The 18,192-nt window shown below is 35.9% G+C and overlaps 3 protein-coding genes across 5 annotated transcripts in view; 1 reads left to right on the forward strand and 2 right to left on the reverse strand.

The window, feature by feature from the left end:
- The window catches only part of LOC133519888 (27 kDa glycoprotein-like), a 186,545-nt gene that overhangs the window by 109,850 nt on the left and 58,503 nt on the right, over window positions 1–18,192 (reverse strand). The gene's annotated exons all lie outside the window — the stretch shown is intronic.
- On the reverse strand, window positions 1,087–15,511 carry LOC133519886 (G protein pathway suppressor 2). 3 transcript variants are annotated; one of them, XM_061854070.1, is made up of 11 exons: window positions 15,397–15,511; window positions 13,773–13,782; window positions 13,509–13,655; window positions 12,228–12,305; window positions 10,921–11,059; window positions 8,352–8,487; window positions 7,666–7,795; window positions 6,955–7,005; window positions 5,208–5,449; window positions 3,924–4,040; window positions 1,087–2,977 (listed from the first exon to the last, which is right to left on the reverse strand). In XM_061854070.1, coding segments are annotated over exons 2-11 (1,137 nt in total). In that variant the 5' UTR covers window positions 13,774–13,782; window positions 15,397–15,511; the 3' UTR covers window positions 1,087–2,881. The 3 variants fall into 3 exon arrangements, with proteins under 3 accessions (XP_061710054.1, XP_061710057.1, XP_061710055.1); XM_061854073.1 differs by lacking the exon at window positions 6,955–7,005; XM_061854071.1 differs by lacking the exon at window positions 15,397–15,511 and having other exon boundaries at window positions 13,773–13,790.
- The window catches only part of LOC133519879 (bifunctional 3'-phosphoadenosine 5'-phosphosulfate synthase), a 42,426-nt gene continuing 40,139 nt past the window's right edge, over window positions 15,906–18,192 (forward strand). The window contains exon 1 of the mRNA XM_061854059.1: window positions 15,906–16,101. Coding sequence (XP_061710043.1) covers window positions 16,063–16,101 — 39 coding nt within the window. The 5' untranslated portion in view covers window positions 15,906–16,062. The remainder of the gene's footprint in view (window positions 16,102–18,192) is intronic.

Here is an 18,192-nt window from a genome sequence, read left to right on the forward strand (position 1 = left end):
TGGCCACCAAACCAGAGCACCGTAACAGAGTAAGGGGCGGATTATCGTCTTATAGAGCCAGAGGGTAATTTTCGGGTTGAGTCCCCACCTCTTACCAATCATCCTTCTGCACTGCCAGAAGACAACTCCCGCCTTGTCTATCCGTTTGTTGATGTGGTTGTTCCAATTGAGTTTATTGTCGAGAGTTAGTCCTAAGTACTTAACTTCATCGGACAGCTGTAGCTCAGTTTGGAAAAGTGTTGGTCTGGTAAAGTTGGTCGCACCTTTATATGGGACAGTCAACATTTTTTTCGCGATTTCGGAATTGGTCCCATAGTAAAAGTTGTTAAGTATGACCTATAAAGTCGCTGCGCAGAGTATGACTGGTGGTTAAAAGTTCACCCTGTATAAAATTTTTAAGTAAAAAGAAATATGTACCTACCTATGATTAAGACGAAAAAAGAGACTAAACGTCGAAGTAAGGTAACATTATTGTGTCTGGTTTTTATAATTGTCATTATAATTTCAGTAATTAAAACCGATACTCTATAAATTCCATTCAATACGTATCGTAACAGTCACCACAGTTTCGACCGGTAAAAGCCAGTTATCGCTACCCATGCGCAAATAAATGAGTGTAGCTTCATTGTTTATTACTCGATCTGTATGTTTTAAGGCTCATTATATTCCTTGATAATGAAGCAATATGTTTTATATTAAACAAAATTTGCGAAATGCTAATATTTACGGAGATTTTTACAAAATAAAAAATAATAATTTTATAAAAAAACTGTTTTTTGTGATTATTTTTTTTCCTATAGGTTTCACGTAAATGTTTGTAGAAAAGGAAATAATCTCCATAATATAAGTTATTATTTGACACCTCGATGATTAAAATCGGTTAAGTGGTTTTCGAGATACACCGCCAAAAAGAATAGGTCCGGCCGCCATCTTTGTGACGTCATTACTATCCCCTCCACCATTTTTCCGCTTTACTACCGCATGTACGGTGATCAGGAGAACTGTCCGAACACATTGATACCGGTTGTGGGTAAGGCCGAGCTGAGTCAATTAAATCTGGCCTCTGAGCGGCTTGGCGACCGTACTATCTATCCATTTAGCTATTTTTGTTATAATATTCAACATGTGTCAAGTACCCAATCCCATACCAATACCATCCGGATTATAAGGGTACTCTCCACTAATCGACACATTCAAAAATTCAATTGATGTAATTCCCTAGTTACAAAATCTTGTACCTTATTGACAGAATATTCTAGTGACAAGGATTTTCTCGAAACATTACAACATCCAGATGGAATAGTTTTGTGAGCGTTAACACAATGGATGGTTAGCGTTCATTTCAAAATTGGTTAACTAAGCTATTAACTGATTGTATAAGATGCGTGAGCGTTAAGACAAATTTGTGCTTTGAATTTGACAGCTTATGTATATACATATAGCACTCGATATGGAAGATAGAGGCAAGGAACAAAATCTCCATATACCAAAAATTGACCGACCAAAAACCATAAATAGGCGGCGCTACAATACCTAGAATACTTGAGAAAAAAATCTAATCATAGACAGCGCACTTCACTTCGTCAATAACGCCTTCTCTGGAGAGATTTGGAACTATTATTTATAGATGACAGCTGGACACTTTTGCAACAATTCTGCCTAAGGAGTTTCTGTTCCTTGCCTCTACGTTCCGTAGCACTCGATCTGTCGAAATTTGAAAATCCGGTGACCACAAAATACATAGCGCACTACAGCGCCATCTATTGCAGTTATTAAATTATAATCTCGATTTTTTCTTACCCCCTTATTGATAAAACTTTACAAGCCTCAATTAGTTAAATTATATTTTATCCCTTTCTTACAAATGCATAAGTTAAAATCACAGATTAAGGCAAACGATTAATAGCTAATTGTGTCAAAATTCTTTTCGTTGTCTTGTTTTTTGTCCCCAAAAAATGTGACCGAGTGGAGCTTTTTGTATAAAATGAAATTTAGTTTTAATTTTTCCCAAGTAAAATATAATCCTAGCTGTAGATTACATACAATAGCACTAGACTTTTTTATTTATTTAATAGAAGCGCAAATACAAGCGTGACAGTGGTCACCAACAAGACAAACAAAATAATGTTGACCCAATTGAGACTTGTAGTGCGTTTATGAATAACGCCACTAGACTTTATATATTTTTTTTTTTATACCACGACGGTGGCAAGCAAGCATACGGCCCGCCTGATGGTAAGCAGTCACCGTAGCCTATGGACGCCTGCAACTCCAGAGGTGTTACATGCGCGTTGCCGACCCTTTAAAAATCTGTACACTCCTTTTTTGAAGAACCTCATACTGTAGACCCTCGGGAAAACCTCGGCAGGTAGCTCATTCCACAACCGGAGCGTGCGCGGGAGGAAGTTCCTATATATTCCATTATCATTAAATATCGGACTATTGGTACTAAATTGTATTCATATCTGACGAAATAGGCAAGAAAATAAAACTCGGCCATCAGGCCGAACGTACACTTGACATCAAAACGAAATCTAAATAATGTAATTTATATATCATTCCCATAATTTCGCTCGGACTTGCCCCTGCATTAGCGCGAGCCAGACGCACGGGCGAATGAGAACTTGGCTATAACTGCGAAAATCGAAGTTCGTCAATAGCTTGCATTTTTCTCTGTCACTCTAATTACGTCTTAAAGAGAGTAAAGAGATAGATCCCCGCAATTTGCGAATTTCAGTTTTCGCTGTATCGACGCGACATCATTTAGATATAATGTTGACGTGAAATGTAAGTTTGGCCACAGTTACGTTCTCACGTGGGTGTTTGGCCCATGGTTAGTCTGCTAGGGCGGCTGGGCGGGCTGCCGGTGCAGCAGCACTAGCTAGTAGCGGTGGCGGCTCGGGTACATGGTGGCGTTCTGCACGCTGGCGCTCGACTGCACCGGGTAGCCTTGCGTTATGCTGCCGGGCTTCGATGTCTGCGGAACACACTTGTAATTAACGGCTAGATTCCAACTTTTAAGATACGACAAACATTTGCTAGACACGATATGGATTAGATATGTCAGTGCCAAAAGTGACGTTTCTTCAAACAAAAGGTCACTTTTGACACTATCGTAAGCTACTTTAATTTTAAAAGTTTCAGTTGATATATTATTAGAATTTACTACCTACCAAAGTAGTAGACGCGCCAAAAGGCGCGTCCACACAGAGCGAGCATAGCTCGGCCGAGGCACGTCTACACTGGCCGTTTTGTGCGCGAGGAAATTGCCTCGCGCGTATGCTCGCTCTGTGTGGACCCGCCTATTAATGTAAAGACTACTATTTTCCAATTCGGTTTTTTTTGTATTATTTCGACTCAGAACCACGAGCTCTCTTCATAGTCTTCGTATTGACGGTAACGAAATGAAAGGAATGAAAAATGTATCAAAAGTTTGAGGCCCGGAAGCGAAAGAGCTGGTGATTCTGAGTAGTAATAACATAAAGATATTTCGAAGGTGACGTCACGTAATGTTGAGGCGTTAACGCGGGCGATGTCGCTATCAATTTCCTTGTAGAATAAATTACGGTTGTTGCCGCATTGTTGCTACGATTAGAACCTTCAATCCGTCACTCATATTATACAAAAGATAGACCGTCACACATCCCGCGTCGATGCCACAGCAATAACGTTGCAACCGTAATTGCAAAGTGCTACAGTCGCCTTCCGCCTTCCGAATATTACCTTAGAAAGTGGCGTTGGTTGGATAATCCTCTAGTTAATCTTATCGAAAAAATTAAATTAAGTTTTAAGTATTAAGATTATAGCTCCACGATCTAAAGTATACTCGTAGCCAGGAATAGGGTAAACATTGCGAGTACTATCAGCAAAGTTGCCTTGCTGTGTAGTTGGGCCGATACATAATTGACACTGCTGGTACCGACCTGCACCTGCATGTGGCCGGGCTGGTGCACGAGGTGGCGGCCGGCGGGCGCGTACACCACGGCGGTGCTCACGGACGGGTGCACCGCCTCGCTCAGCCCGATCACCACTTGCTGGCCCTGGCAACAAACACCGTTTCATCAACTCAACGCAAATAAATAAGTAAATAGGTAAAGTAAGTAAATATTCTTTATTGCACCAACAATTATACATTTTACATACATGTAAAACTACAAATGAATTTTAAAGGAAAATAGAACCAGGTGACAACAGGCGGTCTAAAAAGCGATCTCTTCCAGACAACCTTAAAAAAAGGCCAGTTCAGAGGGGAAAAATTGTCGGCAATCTGATTAAATTGTCAGATCAAATCACGCAAACGCTAATTCGGCTTGCCAATTTCACTTTATTAGATTGTAAGAATATGACCGATAAAATGGAGGTGGAAACAAGAATACAAATCTGTGACCCTAGCATGCGCGTTTAGGGGTATTATTTTTGATTTAAAGCGCTTTTAAATCACCATATATCAAAAATTGGTGATTATTTACGTATGTATGGTACGTATGGACACTAGATAAAATTGACGCCAATTTATTTTCTGATCAAGTCGATCAATTGTCCAACCCGATTCGACTGACCTAAGATATCACCTACCGCTGCACCGCCCAGCCCGATCATCACTTGCTAGTGATCCTACACACGTTTCAACAATAAAATCAAAGATGTCCTGGGCCTCTAGTCGCCCTCAAATCAAACTTGCCAAGACAATGAAGTGTCTGAAAAAAATATATATTCTTTTTTTTCGTAATCAATAATCCTAGTGATTTTGTAAAAAAAAACTGGGCAAGTGCGAGTCGGACTCGCGCACGAAGGGTTCCGTACCATTATTTATAGAAACGGCAAAAAAAATATGTTTGTTGTATGGGAGCCCCCTTAAATATTTATTTTATTCTGTTTTTAGTATTTGTTGTTATAGCGGCAACAGAAATACATCATCTGTGAAAATTTCAACTGTCTAGCTATCACGGTTCATGAGATACAGCCTGGTGACAGCCGGACGGACGGACGGACGGACAGCGAAGTCTCAGTAATAGGGTCCAGTTGGACCCTTTGGGCACGGAACCCTAAAAAACATTGATTAACCAAAAACTAGCATACCATAAGATCCACAGCGCAGGCTTTGTCACATTACAGTAAAAATAACTCAAAGGTTGATAGTTTTTCGAAAACTGAAAATATATACATTTTTCTGAAAAAATAAAAATAGAAATAGGTAAATAAATTACCTGCGCCTCCTTCTTAGGCTCCGGATGCTGCTCTCTATTGTTCAGCATATCGAGGTACAGCTGTGGCTGCGGCGCAGCATACATGAGCCCCGCGTGATGTGTGTGCGGCGTGTGCGGCGTGTGCGCGTGGTGCGCGTACAGCAGCGGCGGCGGCCGCTCGCCCACCACCACGCCCGATGTTGGCATAGCATAGTAGGCGCCCGAGGTCACGGACCCAGAGTTACCCCCGTACTGGGACGGCTCTGTAATGGAACGTTGTATGAGAACTGTACAGTACTGTAGAACATCAGTGTTCTAAAGATTTGACCACAAATGTTTGTCCGAACCTGGCGAATGTGAAACAATTGCGCGCGGTTCAAACTGTGAAATATACGCATGAAATTAACGTTTGTCTCGCAAATGACGCGCCAGGGGTGCATTCGCTGGATCTGAATACACCTTAACATCTAGAAAAAGATATTGGACATCTTGTCATTACTCATTGACTCCCGATGCTTAGAGGTAAATAAATCTGTGATAGCAGTATATTTTGCGCCAGAACGTTACGTTTTTATTGACACAATTATGTATTAATATAACTGGATACAAATATGATCTTTAGGTAATAATTCAGGTGTAAATTTGAACTTCATTTGTAATTCGACAAACACAAGTTTACAGATTATTTAATAGAGCTAAATAGAGCTTATTTTATTAAATACTTTAACCAAGGTAAAGTGGGTTGATATCTAATTTTTTTATTTTAACTGTTTCCAATTTATACAACCATTAAAAAAATGTCTGGGTTTAGAACCGCTTCTGCTGCTACTCAAATGATGGGAAGTGGGCTCGGCTGCAGACATATTTAATTTTAAGAGTATGGTGGTTACATTGTACAACTGAAATATTATAAATAAAATTTCAGCAATAAAAAGGAATCTCAAAGATATTCTCTGTTGAATGGAAAAGTTAAATGTCAAAGCAAAATTGTTAATGAGACGTGGAATTTGGCTTAAATTGTTAGTCTGTTATTTTTGTCAAATGAAGCGCAAAAAAATTAAGTCAATTATGATTTATTTTAAAAGAAAGTATAATACTAGATAACATTCAAATCAATAAGCTTGTACAGCACGAAACAACACAACAATGACAAATAAAAACGTGTGTAAAAAAATTACGACTATTATTATAAAATCTTAGAGGACTTTAATTGAAGAAACATGCTATTAGTTGCACGATTATGAAATATCAAAGGTGGCTTAATAGTTCTATTAGGTCATATCTCACTTGGTTATATTTGCCTAAATATATATGTTGTCTTGTAGTATAAACAAAAAGATATATATTAAAACTATAAAAACCTATTTATACGGCTCTAGCACGAATTTGTTTCGTTACTCATACTCAAATATGTTTTAATATGTGTTCTAAACGCGAAAGATTTAAATGTTATAAAAAAGATATAGTTATACTTGGGCAAACACAACAGCAAAGTGAATTACGGATAGAAGTAATGTCGTTAAACAGATCCGACAGCCAACAGATTTCAGTGAAATAAGAGTTATAATGCCAAGTCACTAGAATCGAATTGAAGAAAAGAGCAAAAATGAGTAAAACAAAATGAGTATCTCAATGAAGAGATATCAAAATAATGAAGACGCCATAACCAGTTAACATGGTAAAGGGTTACGAAATGGAGAAAAAAATGATATGTGGAAGGAAATAAAAATGAAACGGAGCAAGCGATGGCGACTACTTATTCACTCACTGTTCCAAAGTACGGCGCGCATTTGCCGGCCCATACGGCCGTCTTCTACTTCTGTAAAAGATTATCACACGAATATTGGCGTAAATTAATGTTTTTGTATTGATAACTAAAATAATCCCTTTAAAATAGTGTCTAAAGAATCGGAAACATTATTGGAATGACAGAGTTAACAGACTAAGGTAGGGTCGCTTAAGACAAAATTGTGACTTCATAACAAGCCGATTTCACACGCACACATACTTAATTATCAGGTTAGAGCCATTCACCGCTCCGTATCGAGTTATGAATGTGTGTGTGTCATCGCGTTGTAAACATGAGAAAATCGCAGTTTTGTCATAAAGACTATCTCGCCCTATCTTTCAATTCTGTGATTGAAAGTGATATTTTATTTTTGACTGTGCCATTCATATTCTTAGAGACAAAACATAGTTACTAAGATTTCATTATATGACTACGTTTGGAGATATAATTTACATTTTCCTCCTAAAAGGATGGGGTTCTTTTTATTCGTACAGCCTAGATAATTTAATTTAGTACATTTTAAATCTTGAAAGCTTCATTAACCTTATTTATAGTGCAGTTTGCATTTATTTCGTCAAGAGACTATAAAGACTCAAAGAAGTTCAAGTACAGCGGCACACTTAATTAATCGCTATTAGACCTTATCTCTCTGGACTAAGGTTTAGATTAGTCAGTTGTCATGGTACTTACTGTGATCGGAGTACACCGGCTGATGTTTCATGGGAGGTTGGTGTAGGCGCTGGGAGTACAGCGCGTAAGTGGGGGAAGGACTGCGGGCTCGCTTCGCTCCGGCTTGGATTGGCCCGCGGACTATGGTCTGCTGTTGGAAATATCGAGTCACAAGTTAGAATTATGTGTATAACAAACGCTTAAATCAAAAATCAATCGACAATGTGTAAAGTACTAAAGGCGATCTATCACCATCATGTCAGAAAACCAAACTAACCCGGTCAATCGGTTTTGAAGTTAATTGAGAAGGATTATTAGTGTGTAGAACTATTATCACAGAAACTTTTCTATCCTCCTAAGGCCCAGCCATACAAATGAAAATCCAAAATTTGCCACTGAAATTTGAACCTAATGTGAAATAGAGTTGATTTTGCGTTGTTTGAAAATTGTATGAAACAACGCAAAAGCGACTCTTCCAATTGAATGTGAATTAAATTTCCTCGAACTGAAGAAGTGGGTACCTATATGGGTAAGTTGGGCTTTACAACTTTTCTGTCCATTTTTACTTCAACATATGCTATGGCAGTGTGTAAAATATTAACTTATGAATCTAATATGCACCGAAGCTTTACAGTTGATACTGTATTATAACAAAATTTACTAATTGAAAGATCTTAGAAATTTAGCATGTAATAATAAAATGGTACCTTGTTCAGCATGTGAGAACTGAGAGGTGGGGGCCTGCCCTGTGATTGTATTTGTTCGCCTTGCCCTGTAGACGTTGACATTGGAAACATAGGAATCTGTATGTTGCCCATTGGCATCTTCATCGGTTGATTTTCACTGTTAATCAAATAATTATTAAAGAGCAAACCAACCAAAATAAAAAAACACAAAATCATATCGAAATGATAACTAATATTGATGGTAAACGCATAACAAATAATGATGAAATTGCAAACACATTTAATGTCTTTTTTTCTTCTGTAGCTGAAAAAACGGCAGGGCATCTTAATTGTGACAAACAAACATATAGGGACTTCTTAGGTAAGGTTAAACGTCCAAATACACAAATCAAATTGGTGCCAATCGACAGAGTTGAATTATTCAAGACAGTAAAAAAATTGAAGGACAAGCGTTCCCAGGACATTTATAATTTAGATTCTCGTTTTGTCAAAAAGGTATTCTTAGAAAACAGTTACTTGCTTGAAATCCTACTTACTACAGTTAATAGTTGTTTAACGCAGGGAATATTTCCACAATGTCTCAAGATAGGAAAGGTTATTCCACTTCACAAAAAAGGGGAAATGGAGGACCCTAACAATTATAGACCTGTTTGCATTCTTCCGGCTGTATCTAAAATATTAGAGTCTATAATCAAAAACAAAGTAACTGAATATTTTGAGCGTCACAGCTTGTTTAATTCGAACCAATTTGGCTTTCAGAAGGGGAAGTCAACAGGAATAGTATTGCGTAAAGTTATCGATTTCGTGCTCACAGCCTTGGACAGATCGCAGAAATGCTCTAGTATTTTTTGCGATCTGTCAAAAGCGTTTGACTGTATCCGTCATGATGTACTTTTATTTAAATTAGAGTACTACGGCTTCAAACACCAAGAACTTAATTTAATAAAAAGCTATCTTAATAACAGAAGTCAAAAAGTATACATTAATGGCACATGTTCGAAGGAAGTCAATGTCAATGTTGGTGTACCACAAGGGTCTATCTTGGGCCCAATTTTATTCTTAATCTATGTAAATGATCTACCTGAGTGCATACCTAATTATGCTATGGTTACCCTTTTTGCAGACGATACACACGTGGGCTTGAAAGATACAGACCTAGCTAATTTGGAACAAAAAATCAAGAGTATCATGATAACGCTTGAAAAATGGTTTAATGCTAACGGAATTATTTTAAACTCGAGTAAAACTACACTATTGACATACCATAATAAAAATATAATTGACAGCATAAACATTAGTGACATAGGATTAACAAATGTAACTAACACAATATTTCTAGGATATCACATTGATAATAAAATAAACCACTCATTTCACATTGAAAAAATTTGTAATAAAATAGCTTCTGGTAATTACGCGCTATTAAAACTGAGGCCCTTAATAAATCGTAAAACACTTTTATCGGCTTACTACGCACTGGTTCACGCTCATCTAAATTATGCCGTAACTACTTGGGGCAATGCGGTTGGAATACAAAGAATTCTTATATCACAAAAACGAGCTGTAAGAATTATATTTAGCTTACGCAAAGGCAGTACAGCCAGAGATTTCTTTATAAAAAGTAGAATCATGACAGTAGTTTCATTATTTATATTTAATAGCCTGTTAGAAATCCACAAAAGCAAAAATGATTTTAAAACACGGAAGGACATTCATACATATAATACGCGTAATAAGGATAAACTATGCGTTCCTTCGACTAAGCTAGTTAAAACATTTAAGCAAGGTATCTCCCTAAAAGTTACCCTTTACAATCTATTGCCTCTACACATAACTAATTTAACATGCATACAATTTAAAAATAAACTTAAACGTTTCTTCCAATTAAATCCATTTTACTCAATCAATGAATTTACAGATAAAATGAAAAATTATGATTTTATTATGTAAAATAATTCTAAGCGTAGGTGCTTTTATACTGTATTATATTGATGTATTTGATCATTTACCATTTAATATATTTTGATTTATATAATTTTGTCTACCTATATACCTAATAAGACATTGCATGATTAGTTTTAGCAATGACCTGTATTTTGACATGCTAGATGTAACGTTCTGTTGTTACTTGGCCAAATAAAGAAACTTGAAACTTGAACTTAATTACCTACGTTAAAGTGGCTGCAAAAAATGGGGTTGCTGATCAAATCAACAAGATTTTATTCTGAGGAACATTAATAATTCAATGTGATGACTACATGACACAATTATGTGAGCAGAAAACTTGTAATAGGTAAGTGAACGTGTGAAGAAAACTTGTAACATTTATGAATATATTTTTGAAATACTTTAATTAACCCTAAAGGGTCATTTTAATGGTGTGTTTTAATACAATTAATCAAATTTTTGTGACAAAAATTGCAACCTATAGCCTGATATTTCTGTTGCATCAATGGGTAATTATTCCCTAATGATATAACAAAAGCAATGAAACATATTCAAGTATTTTCTCTTTTGTATCATTGGTATCTTTGATCATTTCTACATTTGTTCGTAAATTGCAAGAAAACAAAAGTGATTCCATACTCACTTGGACTCCTTCTGCTGTTGTCTCTTTCTAATCTCATCTTCATTAAGCACCTTCTTCAACTGCATAAATAACTGCTGCTTCTCCTTCTCCAACTGTTTCAGTTTCTGTTCTAGACCTTCAATCTGTTCCTTAGTTTCCTCTGAAATATGCTTTGTATTAAATCTAGCTTTGCACATAATAATAGACTATCAACCATGAGTAAAAACTCATGCCTATATGGAAAATATCTGAAGACTAGAACGTACACATTCTTTCAACAACAATTCTTTTGTGAATTTTGATTTAGTATTTGCAACTAATGTTAATGTAAGTATACGAGGGGTGATCCAAAAGTAATGATAATTAAATAGTTTTAGTGTATGAAAACAGTAAAAAGAGGTATGATTTTATAAAGCAGGTCCTGGCTAGTAAATGAAAATAATAATAATTAAATAATACACATCTGTCAGTGAGATAAATCCATTTATTCGTGTGTTGTCAGATAGTAACTACGAGTATGCTTGATTTTGGATTAAACAAATTGAATCTAAGAAACAGTGATGGTTATAATTTTGTAATAGGTATATTAAAAACAATTTTAATCTACCTATTACCAAAGAGAATTTGAAATATTGGTGGATTGTCAAAGTAAACTTTGTAGCCATCGCTCAAAAAGATGCCGCCATACCTTTGGCTTATGCCCTAGTAGATGGCGCCACTTTTTCATATTTAACAAATTTAATAATATCAGCGAAATAATAATTATCAAATCCAAAAGGCATTCTAAAAGTTTTTTATTATGTGTCAAATAATGGCAGTAAATTTACTGTGGCTACAAAGATTGACCATCCACCTCCATTAAAATTCTTTTTGCTATTATATGTTATATTTGTGCATTAAAAGTCTCTCACTGTAAACACTGCTAGGTACATGGTGAGGGGAGATATCATCATAGAGAGAATAGAGATATCATGATCAAAAACCAAAATTGAGAATTTATTAATATTTGCAAATGATTTTTCATACTCAAGGTCCCAGCTTTCTTTTCTTCTCCCCCGTGTGAAATTTTTAGTTTGCAGAATAAACAAACATAGCTAGTTAGCATCTTTGTCACCAGCACCTCAAAATAAGTCTAAAGCAGAGTTCTTTTAGTTGCCCTCTTTTCAGAACTAATGACACAGTATGCAAAATTCAGATGTAACCACTATGACACAATATATTTATTGTTTCTAGCAAAGTATGTGCATTCACGTGTAACATTATGAAGTTCCACACAAAGTCAACGGGGTTCTAGTTTATAATTTAATTGGAGTATCCGTTTGCCTTACCCAATGTCATGACATCTTGTCTCTCTCTTGCCTCTCGCTCTTTTCTTAATCTCTCCTCTTCCACTTCAGCTTCATACTCTGAAATACAGAAAACCACAGAATTCTAAACATGTGACAAATGAGTATGCAGTAATAGTTAATAACGAAAACTCATCTGTCCTAAGGACACAGAGGACGCTTCTCTTCCCGCTCACATTGAGCTCATAAAAGATACCTAATCAAAATTCATTTTTTTATAAAAAAAAACTTCATGATGGTATTTTAACTAAAACTAAAAACAAATAACCCCTGGGATTTGAGGAGTTTAAATAAAACTGCAATTGATTGCTTGTTCTTAGAATCAATATTATCCTGCTACAAGAAATGCAATGCAAGCATATCAAACATCCAAAACAGCAACTACCAGTAATAAGATATTAGATTGCAAATGCAAAAAAGCAAGCCTAGCTGACAAAGTTGGGAACCATAAATCCGTTAATGTGTAACTAAAATTGAATTTTTTGTATTTTTGAGATACTTGCGATAGTGATCTGCTTATATGAATTGTTAGTTTAGGTTCTGGTTAGTAAGTTAATGGGTCAGAAACAAAGCAAAGAGTATATCGGGCTGCACTCAGTGTAGGGTTCCCTAATTGCCTGTCCGTTACAACACCCCATCATGTAAACCCCATGACGTTAGGTCTTTCAATAATCTGTCCCGTATTGTGACAGACGGGCAAATATTGAACCCAAGACTGAGCGTGGTCTGACACGCTTTTAGCCGTGCAGTAGCCGTTTAGAAATGCCTCGGCCGAGGCGACGCGCTCGGGGGAGGTAAACGCGCGCGCCGCCTCGGCCGAGGCACGTCTACACTGGCCGTATTGTGCGTGACGAAACTGCCTCGCGCGTATGCTCGCTAAGTGTTGACCCAGCTTTTGACCGGTTTTTTTTATATAACCTGTTAACTTCCAGAACCCAAACTAACAATTCATATAAGTAGATCACTATCGCAAGTATCGCAACAATACAAAAAATACAATTTTAGTTCCGCGTTAACGGACTAACGGTGCCCAGCTCTGCTAGCTTAAAGAAAGAGAATATGATGGTGGAGATAAGTCTGTTTTCACAATCATCACACATTATTTTATTGATAAAGAACTGCGATACCGTCTGAGATACTATTATAATCGAACCAATCATATAAATAAGATGAATAACAACAAAGATCTCTTTATCATATTCACATAATCAACATAAACAAACATCACAGAATATTAATTATAGAAATTATCATAACGCATACCTTGCTTTTTCCTTTGTCGTTCACGAGTGATATACCATTTGAGAGCATTCCACATTCGCTGGTCAGGATCATTATTCTGTTCTTCAGTAGTCGTGGACGTCACTGCAGGCATTTTGCTTACAGTGTTTGTATTGCTGGTAGCTTCCACTGATCAAGAGAAAATATAATAAACATATAAATTTCACTGAACAGGTCACGCAAAAGAAAACAAAATATAAAGCAAACTTATAGTATGTAAGAATATAAAAATCGAAACTTCTTTACTTGCGCAACTGCAGTAGCAAAGAGCATATAATCACTACGTTTTAAGAGACGGGACTTCCATACTAGCGAATGGACTCGGTTTGTTTCGCAAATCATTACCAAAATCTACGACAAAGAACTGTCAAGGAACCATAATACCAACATAACCGATTTAAATAGTGTAATACGCTACACGCTTGCGATTCTTATCGATATCGATAAAATGGGCAGGGTTAAAACATAGGCTCCTGTCTACAAATTTTGTACTCGAAATCAGGTTAGCATCGAGTCCACATTTAAGTTGTATGTTATATAGTGGATAGTTCTTTGAGTGGACTGTCGGGCTTAATATGGACCCGAATTATTTTAATACAGTTTTTAAGTCGTGTTTTTTATTTTATTTAAAGCTTTATTTTCAAAATGTTCTGCACATACATGTTTCAATAAATGTCACTTTTCTATGGGAAGATGTATCGTCAGGTCTTCGTTCCCAACAAATTTGACCCACTGCCTGCATCTGAAAACATACAGCCTTGGACAAACATGACTTTATCTACAGTTTATATTCCAAGTATTTGCTAATGAGATGATCAACTGATTATTTAGCGCTAATATGCATCTATAAATCATGTTTTTCGGCATCCAGTTATCAACAACCCTTTATCAATGCTCTATCTTTTTATGTATTTATATGTCTGTCATGAGAACCGGTTTGGCCTACTGGGCAGTAACCCTGCCTATGAAGCCGATGGTCCCAGGTTCAAATTATGGTACGGGCATTTATTTGTGTGATGCGTATTTTTTCCTGAGTCATGTGTGTTTTCTATGTATTTATATGTATATATCGTTGTCTAAGTACCCACAACACATGTCTTATTGAGCTTCCTATGGGATTAAGTCAATTTGTGTAATAATGTCGTATAATATTTTTTATTGATCACAAAAAGAGAGATTAATTTACTTACATTTCAGATTAATATATTAAATAATTACTATATTAAAAAAATATGTCAAATAATGACCATTTCTGCATAGATGATAGATAATTTTCCACTGAAAATCTTCGAGGAATTAATTTTGTGTCATATTGCATGCAAGTTCTCAGGAAATTTCACATATTTTATTTAATTACTTACACTGATATACAAATAAACATACAATTATCGATAGTTTTAGTACATCCCTAGTTCACAACTAAAAATAATATAAAATATCAAATTTTCGATGTGTTTAAAGCCTGCTGCACCAAAATAAGGTCAAAAGTATCTAAAGCAATACGTACCGGTCTTTATCCAAGGGAAATTTCGCCATAAAATCCCTTTTTTCGTGATTTTCCCGAATGGCTCGCTTGCCACATATTTCACACTTAGTAAACCATTTTCTCGGTGGCATTATAACAAAGTCGCTCTTTACTCTGATCACGGTTCACTATTTTCGATATTTTCACTAAATAATAAAGAAATTGCACGAAATACCCGAACAAAACCTTGAAGCCTTCATAACAAACAAAACAATTAGGCTGACAGTTGACTTGATGTAAACTTGACAGAATAAATAGCACTGACGTTTTATTTTTCTTCGTTGGCAAAGATTTGCGAAACAAGTTCCATACAAAACTTATTTTGTTCCTAGTTGCGTCAGCCTGGCAGTAGCTGCAGTTTATTTTTTTTTCAATTGCAACTGCAAAGCAGTCGTCAATTTTGCTGAAACGAAACTTTTTAATTTAGCACACATGTAAAATAACCATAGATTCTAAAGATATTTTAGGCTAGACACAGACGCACGGAATTTTCATTCGGTTTTCATTTTTTTTAAATTCCCCATCGTAAATTTTAGTATAGTATATTGTAGCTTATGGTGGGCGACAAATAACCCAACCAAATTAGGTTGTTTTTGGTATGTTGTCTGGACAAGAAACTAGATAATTTCACAGTAACCCTTTAGCGAGTTGCTGATTTTATTTCATTGTATTTACAAGAATGTAAATATAATGTCTTTTGTTTTCCAATTTTAAGAAAGTAAATGCAAATATTTGTGTGCATATATATACTTTACTCTTTGATGTACATCCCTTGTAATGGTTTTCCATTTCTAAACGAATGACAAATGTCTTCTCTCAAAACGAAAGTTTTCCCTGGTTTCCCCTCCTTCACCCCCTCTCATAACCAGAGTATACCAAATGATACAATGCAGTAAAATGATAACACAAAACCATTAAAATCCACACGTAATATATTTCTTATCGTAACATAAACCTATATTTATCTTCCCATTAATTTGTGTCGCTAGGAGTGGTTCAATAATTATTGACATGGACGAGCCTTCAGGAGCAAAGAAGAAACTCAAAACGGTAAGAATAACAATTGCATTTATTTGTATAGGTAGTAATTAAATTTTATATTATATATTTCACAGAGAATTATTTTTTTTTGTACCAAAATATTGTTTGAGAGGTACATAATATGCTTTAACTAAGCAGTCCTAACATAGCGGTTACGTCCACGTATTCAATTTCTACATAATTCGCTACTTAAAATATTACCTTAACTTCAGATATTGTAGAAAACAAAAACACTGCTGTTCAATAAAAGTTGTGGTACCTATCAAAAGAATAAGAAATGGGTTTTATGCTACCTATACTAAACAATACTAAATAGTTTTAAAATTGTAATAAAGTATGTAGAATATTCTAAATACTCTATTCTAGGACTAAAAAGGCATTACGAAACTATACGGCCTACATGTGACTCACTAACCCACACATTGATAAAATTTGCTCAAAACAAACTTCAATAGGGAGAATATATATGTAGGTTCAGTGTGAATGGTAACAAGCTCTGATGAATAAATCAATGTTTCTTCTTTTCATCCTGTTACCCGGGAGAATCAACTTTTTAGCGTCACTCGTTGCCATGGTTACGATTAGTTGTCCAGGGGACAAAAGTTCATTGAAATACTGATTTTATGGCACTTAAATGAATTAAACTTGCGTTTTTGTGGTTGTTATAACCAATGTCCATAATGGGCCCCCTACTAAGCATGTTAAAAGGACGGCATACAACGTCTCTTCAAACAAACTGTGCCACTGTTGTCCCTTGGACAACGGGACATGATAACAAAACAAAAAAAGTTGATTCACCTACCCCCTACTGGCGTGTAGGGCTTGAACCATTTTTTTCCACTGATTTCGGACTTGGCCAGCTTTGGTAACCTCCCACCCCATCCCTAATACACTCAAGTCTTAGTTCATGGAACAGCGCTAAGTAGATTTAGGGCAACCATGCTAATTTGGATAGATGGGTGTCAGGCGTCCCGAGGATGTGCCCAATCCAATGCCATTTGCGTGTTTGGATCTCCTTGTGTATGGGTGCTTGTCCGGTTATTCTACATAAGTGATCATTTGTGATCTAGTAGGCCAAAAAATGCACAGAATTGGCCTTAAGACTAAGACTATAGAACAGGGTGGCTTTGAAATGCAGGGCAACATTGAAATTTCAGCTTTAATAATATATTTTTGTGTGGGATTTTGTACAGTAGGTAATCATCAATATACAGTAATCTAGTTACACCAACAGTTTCACTCTATTTTAAAACTATCATAGTAACCCCAAATTTTCCTAAAGCCACCGTGTTTTACCAGTGAATGTTTTAATAATAATTGCCAGTGGTGGTTGGTGGTGGTATTGTAAACCTGGAATTAGATTTTATTTGTTCGGAGTATTTAAAAACTGTTGGTAATGCAATTAATAGCAAATTTTCAAGTCATTGTTGAAGCAGGGAGAGATTTTAAAATTTGAAGCCAAGGGTAAGGGTATATCCGCTACTATCATACAATCATTATTAGTTTCACACATGGTATTAACAATCATTTTCACTACAAGAAAATACAAGCTACCTAGTTATCATTAATGCAACAATGCCTTGCCATGACATTGAAAGAGTAAAATTTGTATTTTAAGTTGTCTGCGCCTGGTTTATTACCTAAAATAAATGATTTCAGTTAAATTCAATATTTTACGATGTTGTAGGATGAAATATAACATAACTTAATCAACTTTTGTCCATACATTTACCTGTGGGTATCTACTCTTACATAAATTATTTTTTTACAAGCAGAAACATCTGCGAACCAATGCTATTAAGCTTAGAATTATGAAGTGTAACACTCTTACGGTAGATGTCGCTAGGGTCCCCTAGACCGTGAGTTCAAGTCTAACCCCAGGCAGTAATTTTTCCATTTTAAATTACTCTTACATATTTCAAGTTTTAAACGAATGTAAACTATGTGACATGTGACTTGGTAATTTGGCAAACAAGTGTTATCTTTTTGTATCATTAGTAGGTATTATAACATTGGCTAAGTGACTGAGCCCCTTTTAGATCAATTGATAAATAAATATTATTATACACTCTTTACCCACAGTTACTAAGGCTTATGTAG

This window comes from Cydia pomonella, chromosome 7 (genome assembly GCF_033807575.1).
Source record: "Cydia pomonella isolate Wapato2018A chromosome 7, ilCydPomo1, whole genome shotgun sequence".
Taxonomy (NCBI): domain Eukaryota; kingdom Metazoa; phylum Arthropoda; class Insecta; order Lepidoptera; family Tortricidae; genus Cydia; species Cydia pomonella.

What these genes read in the sequence shown, in the direction of transcription:
- LOC133519886 (XM_061854070.1), bottom strand. An exon ending in CAACAGCAGAAGGAGTCCAA is followed by an intron (nt 8,488 to 10,920) that starts GTGAGTATGGAA and finishes TTTGATTAACAG; the next exon opens with TGAAAATCAACCGATGAAGA. An exon ending in AGCCTAAGAAGGAGGCGCAG is followed by an intron (nt 4,041 to 5,207) that starts GTAATTTATTTA and finishes GTTTGTTGCCAG; the next exon opens with GGCCAGCAAGTGGTGATCGG.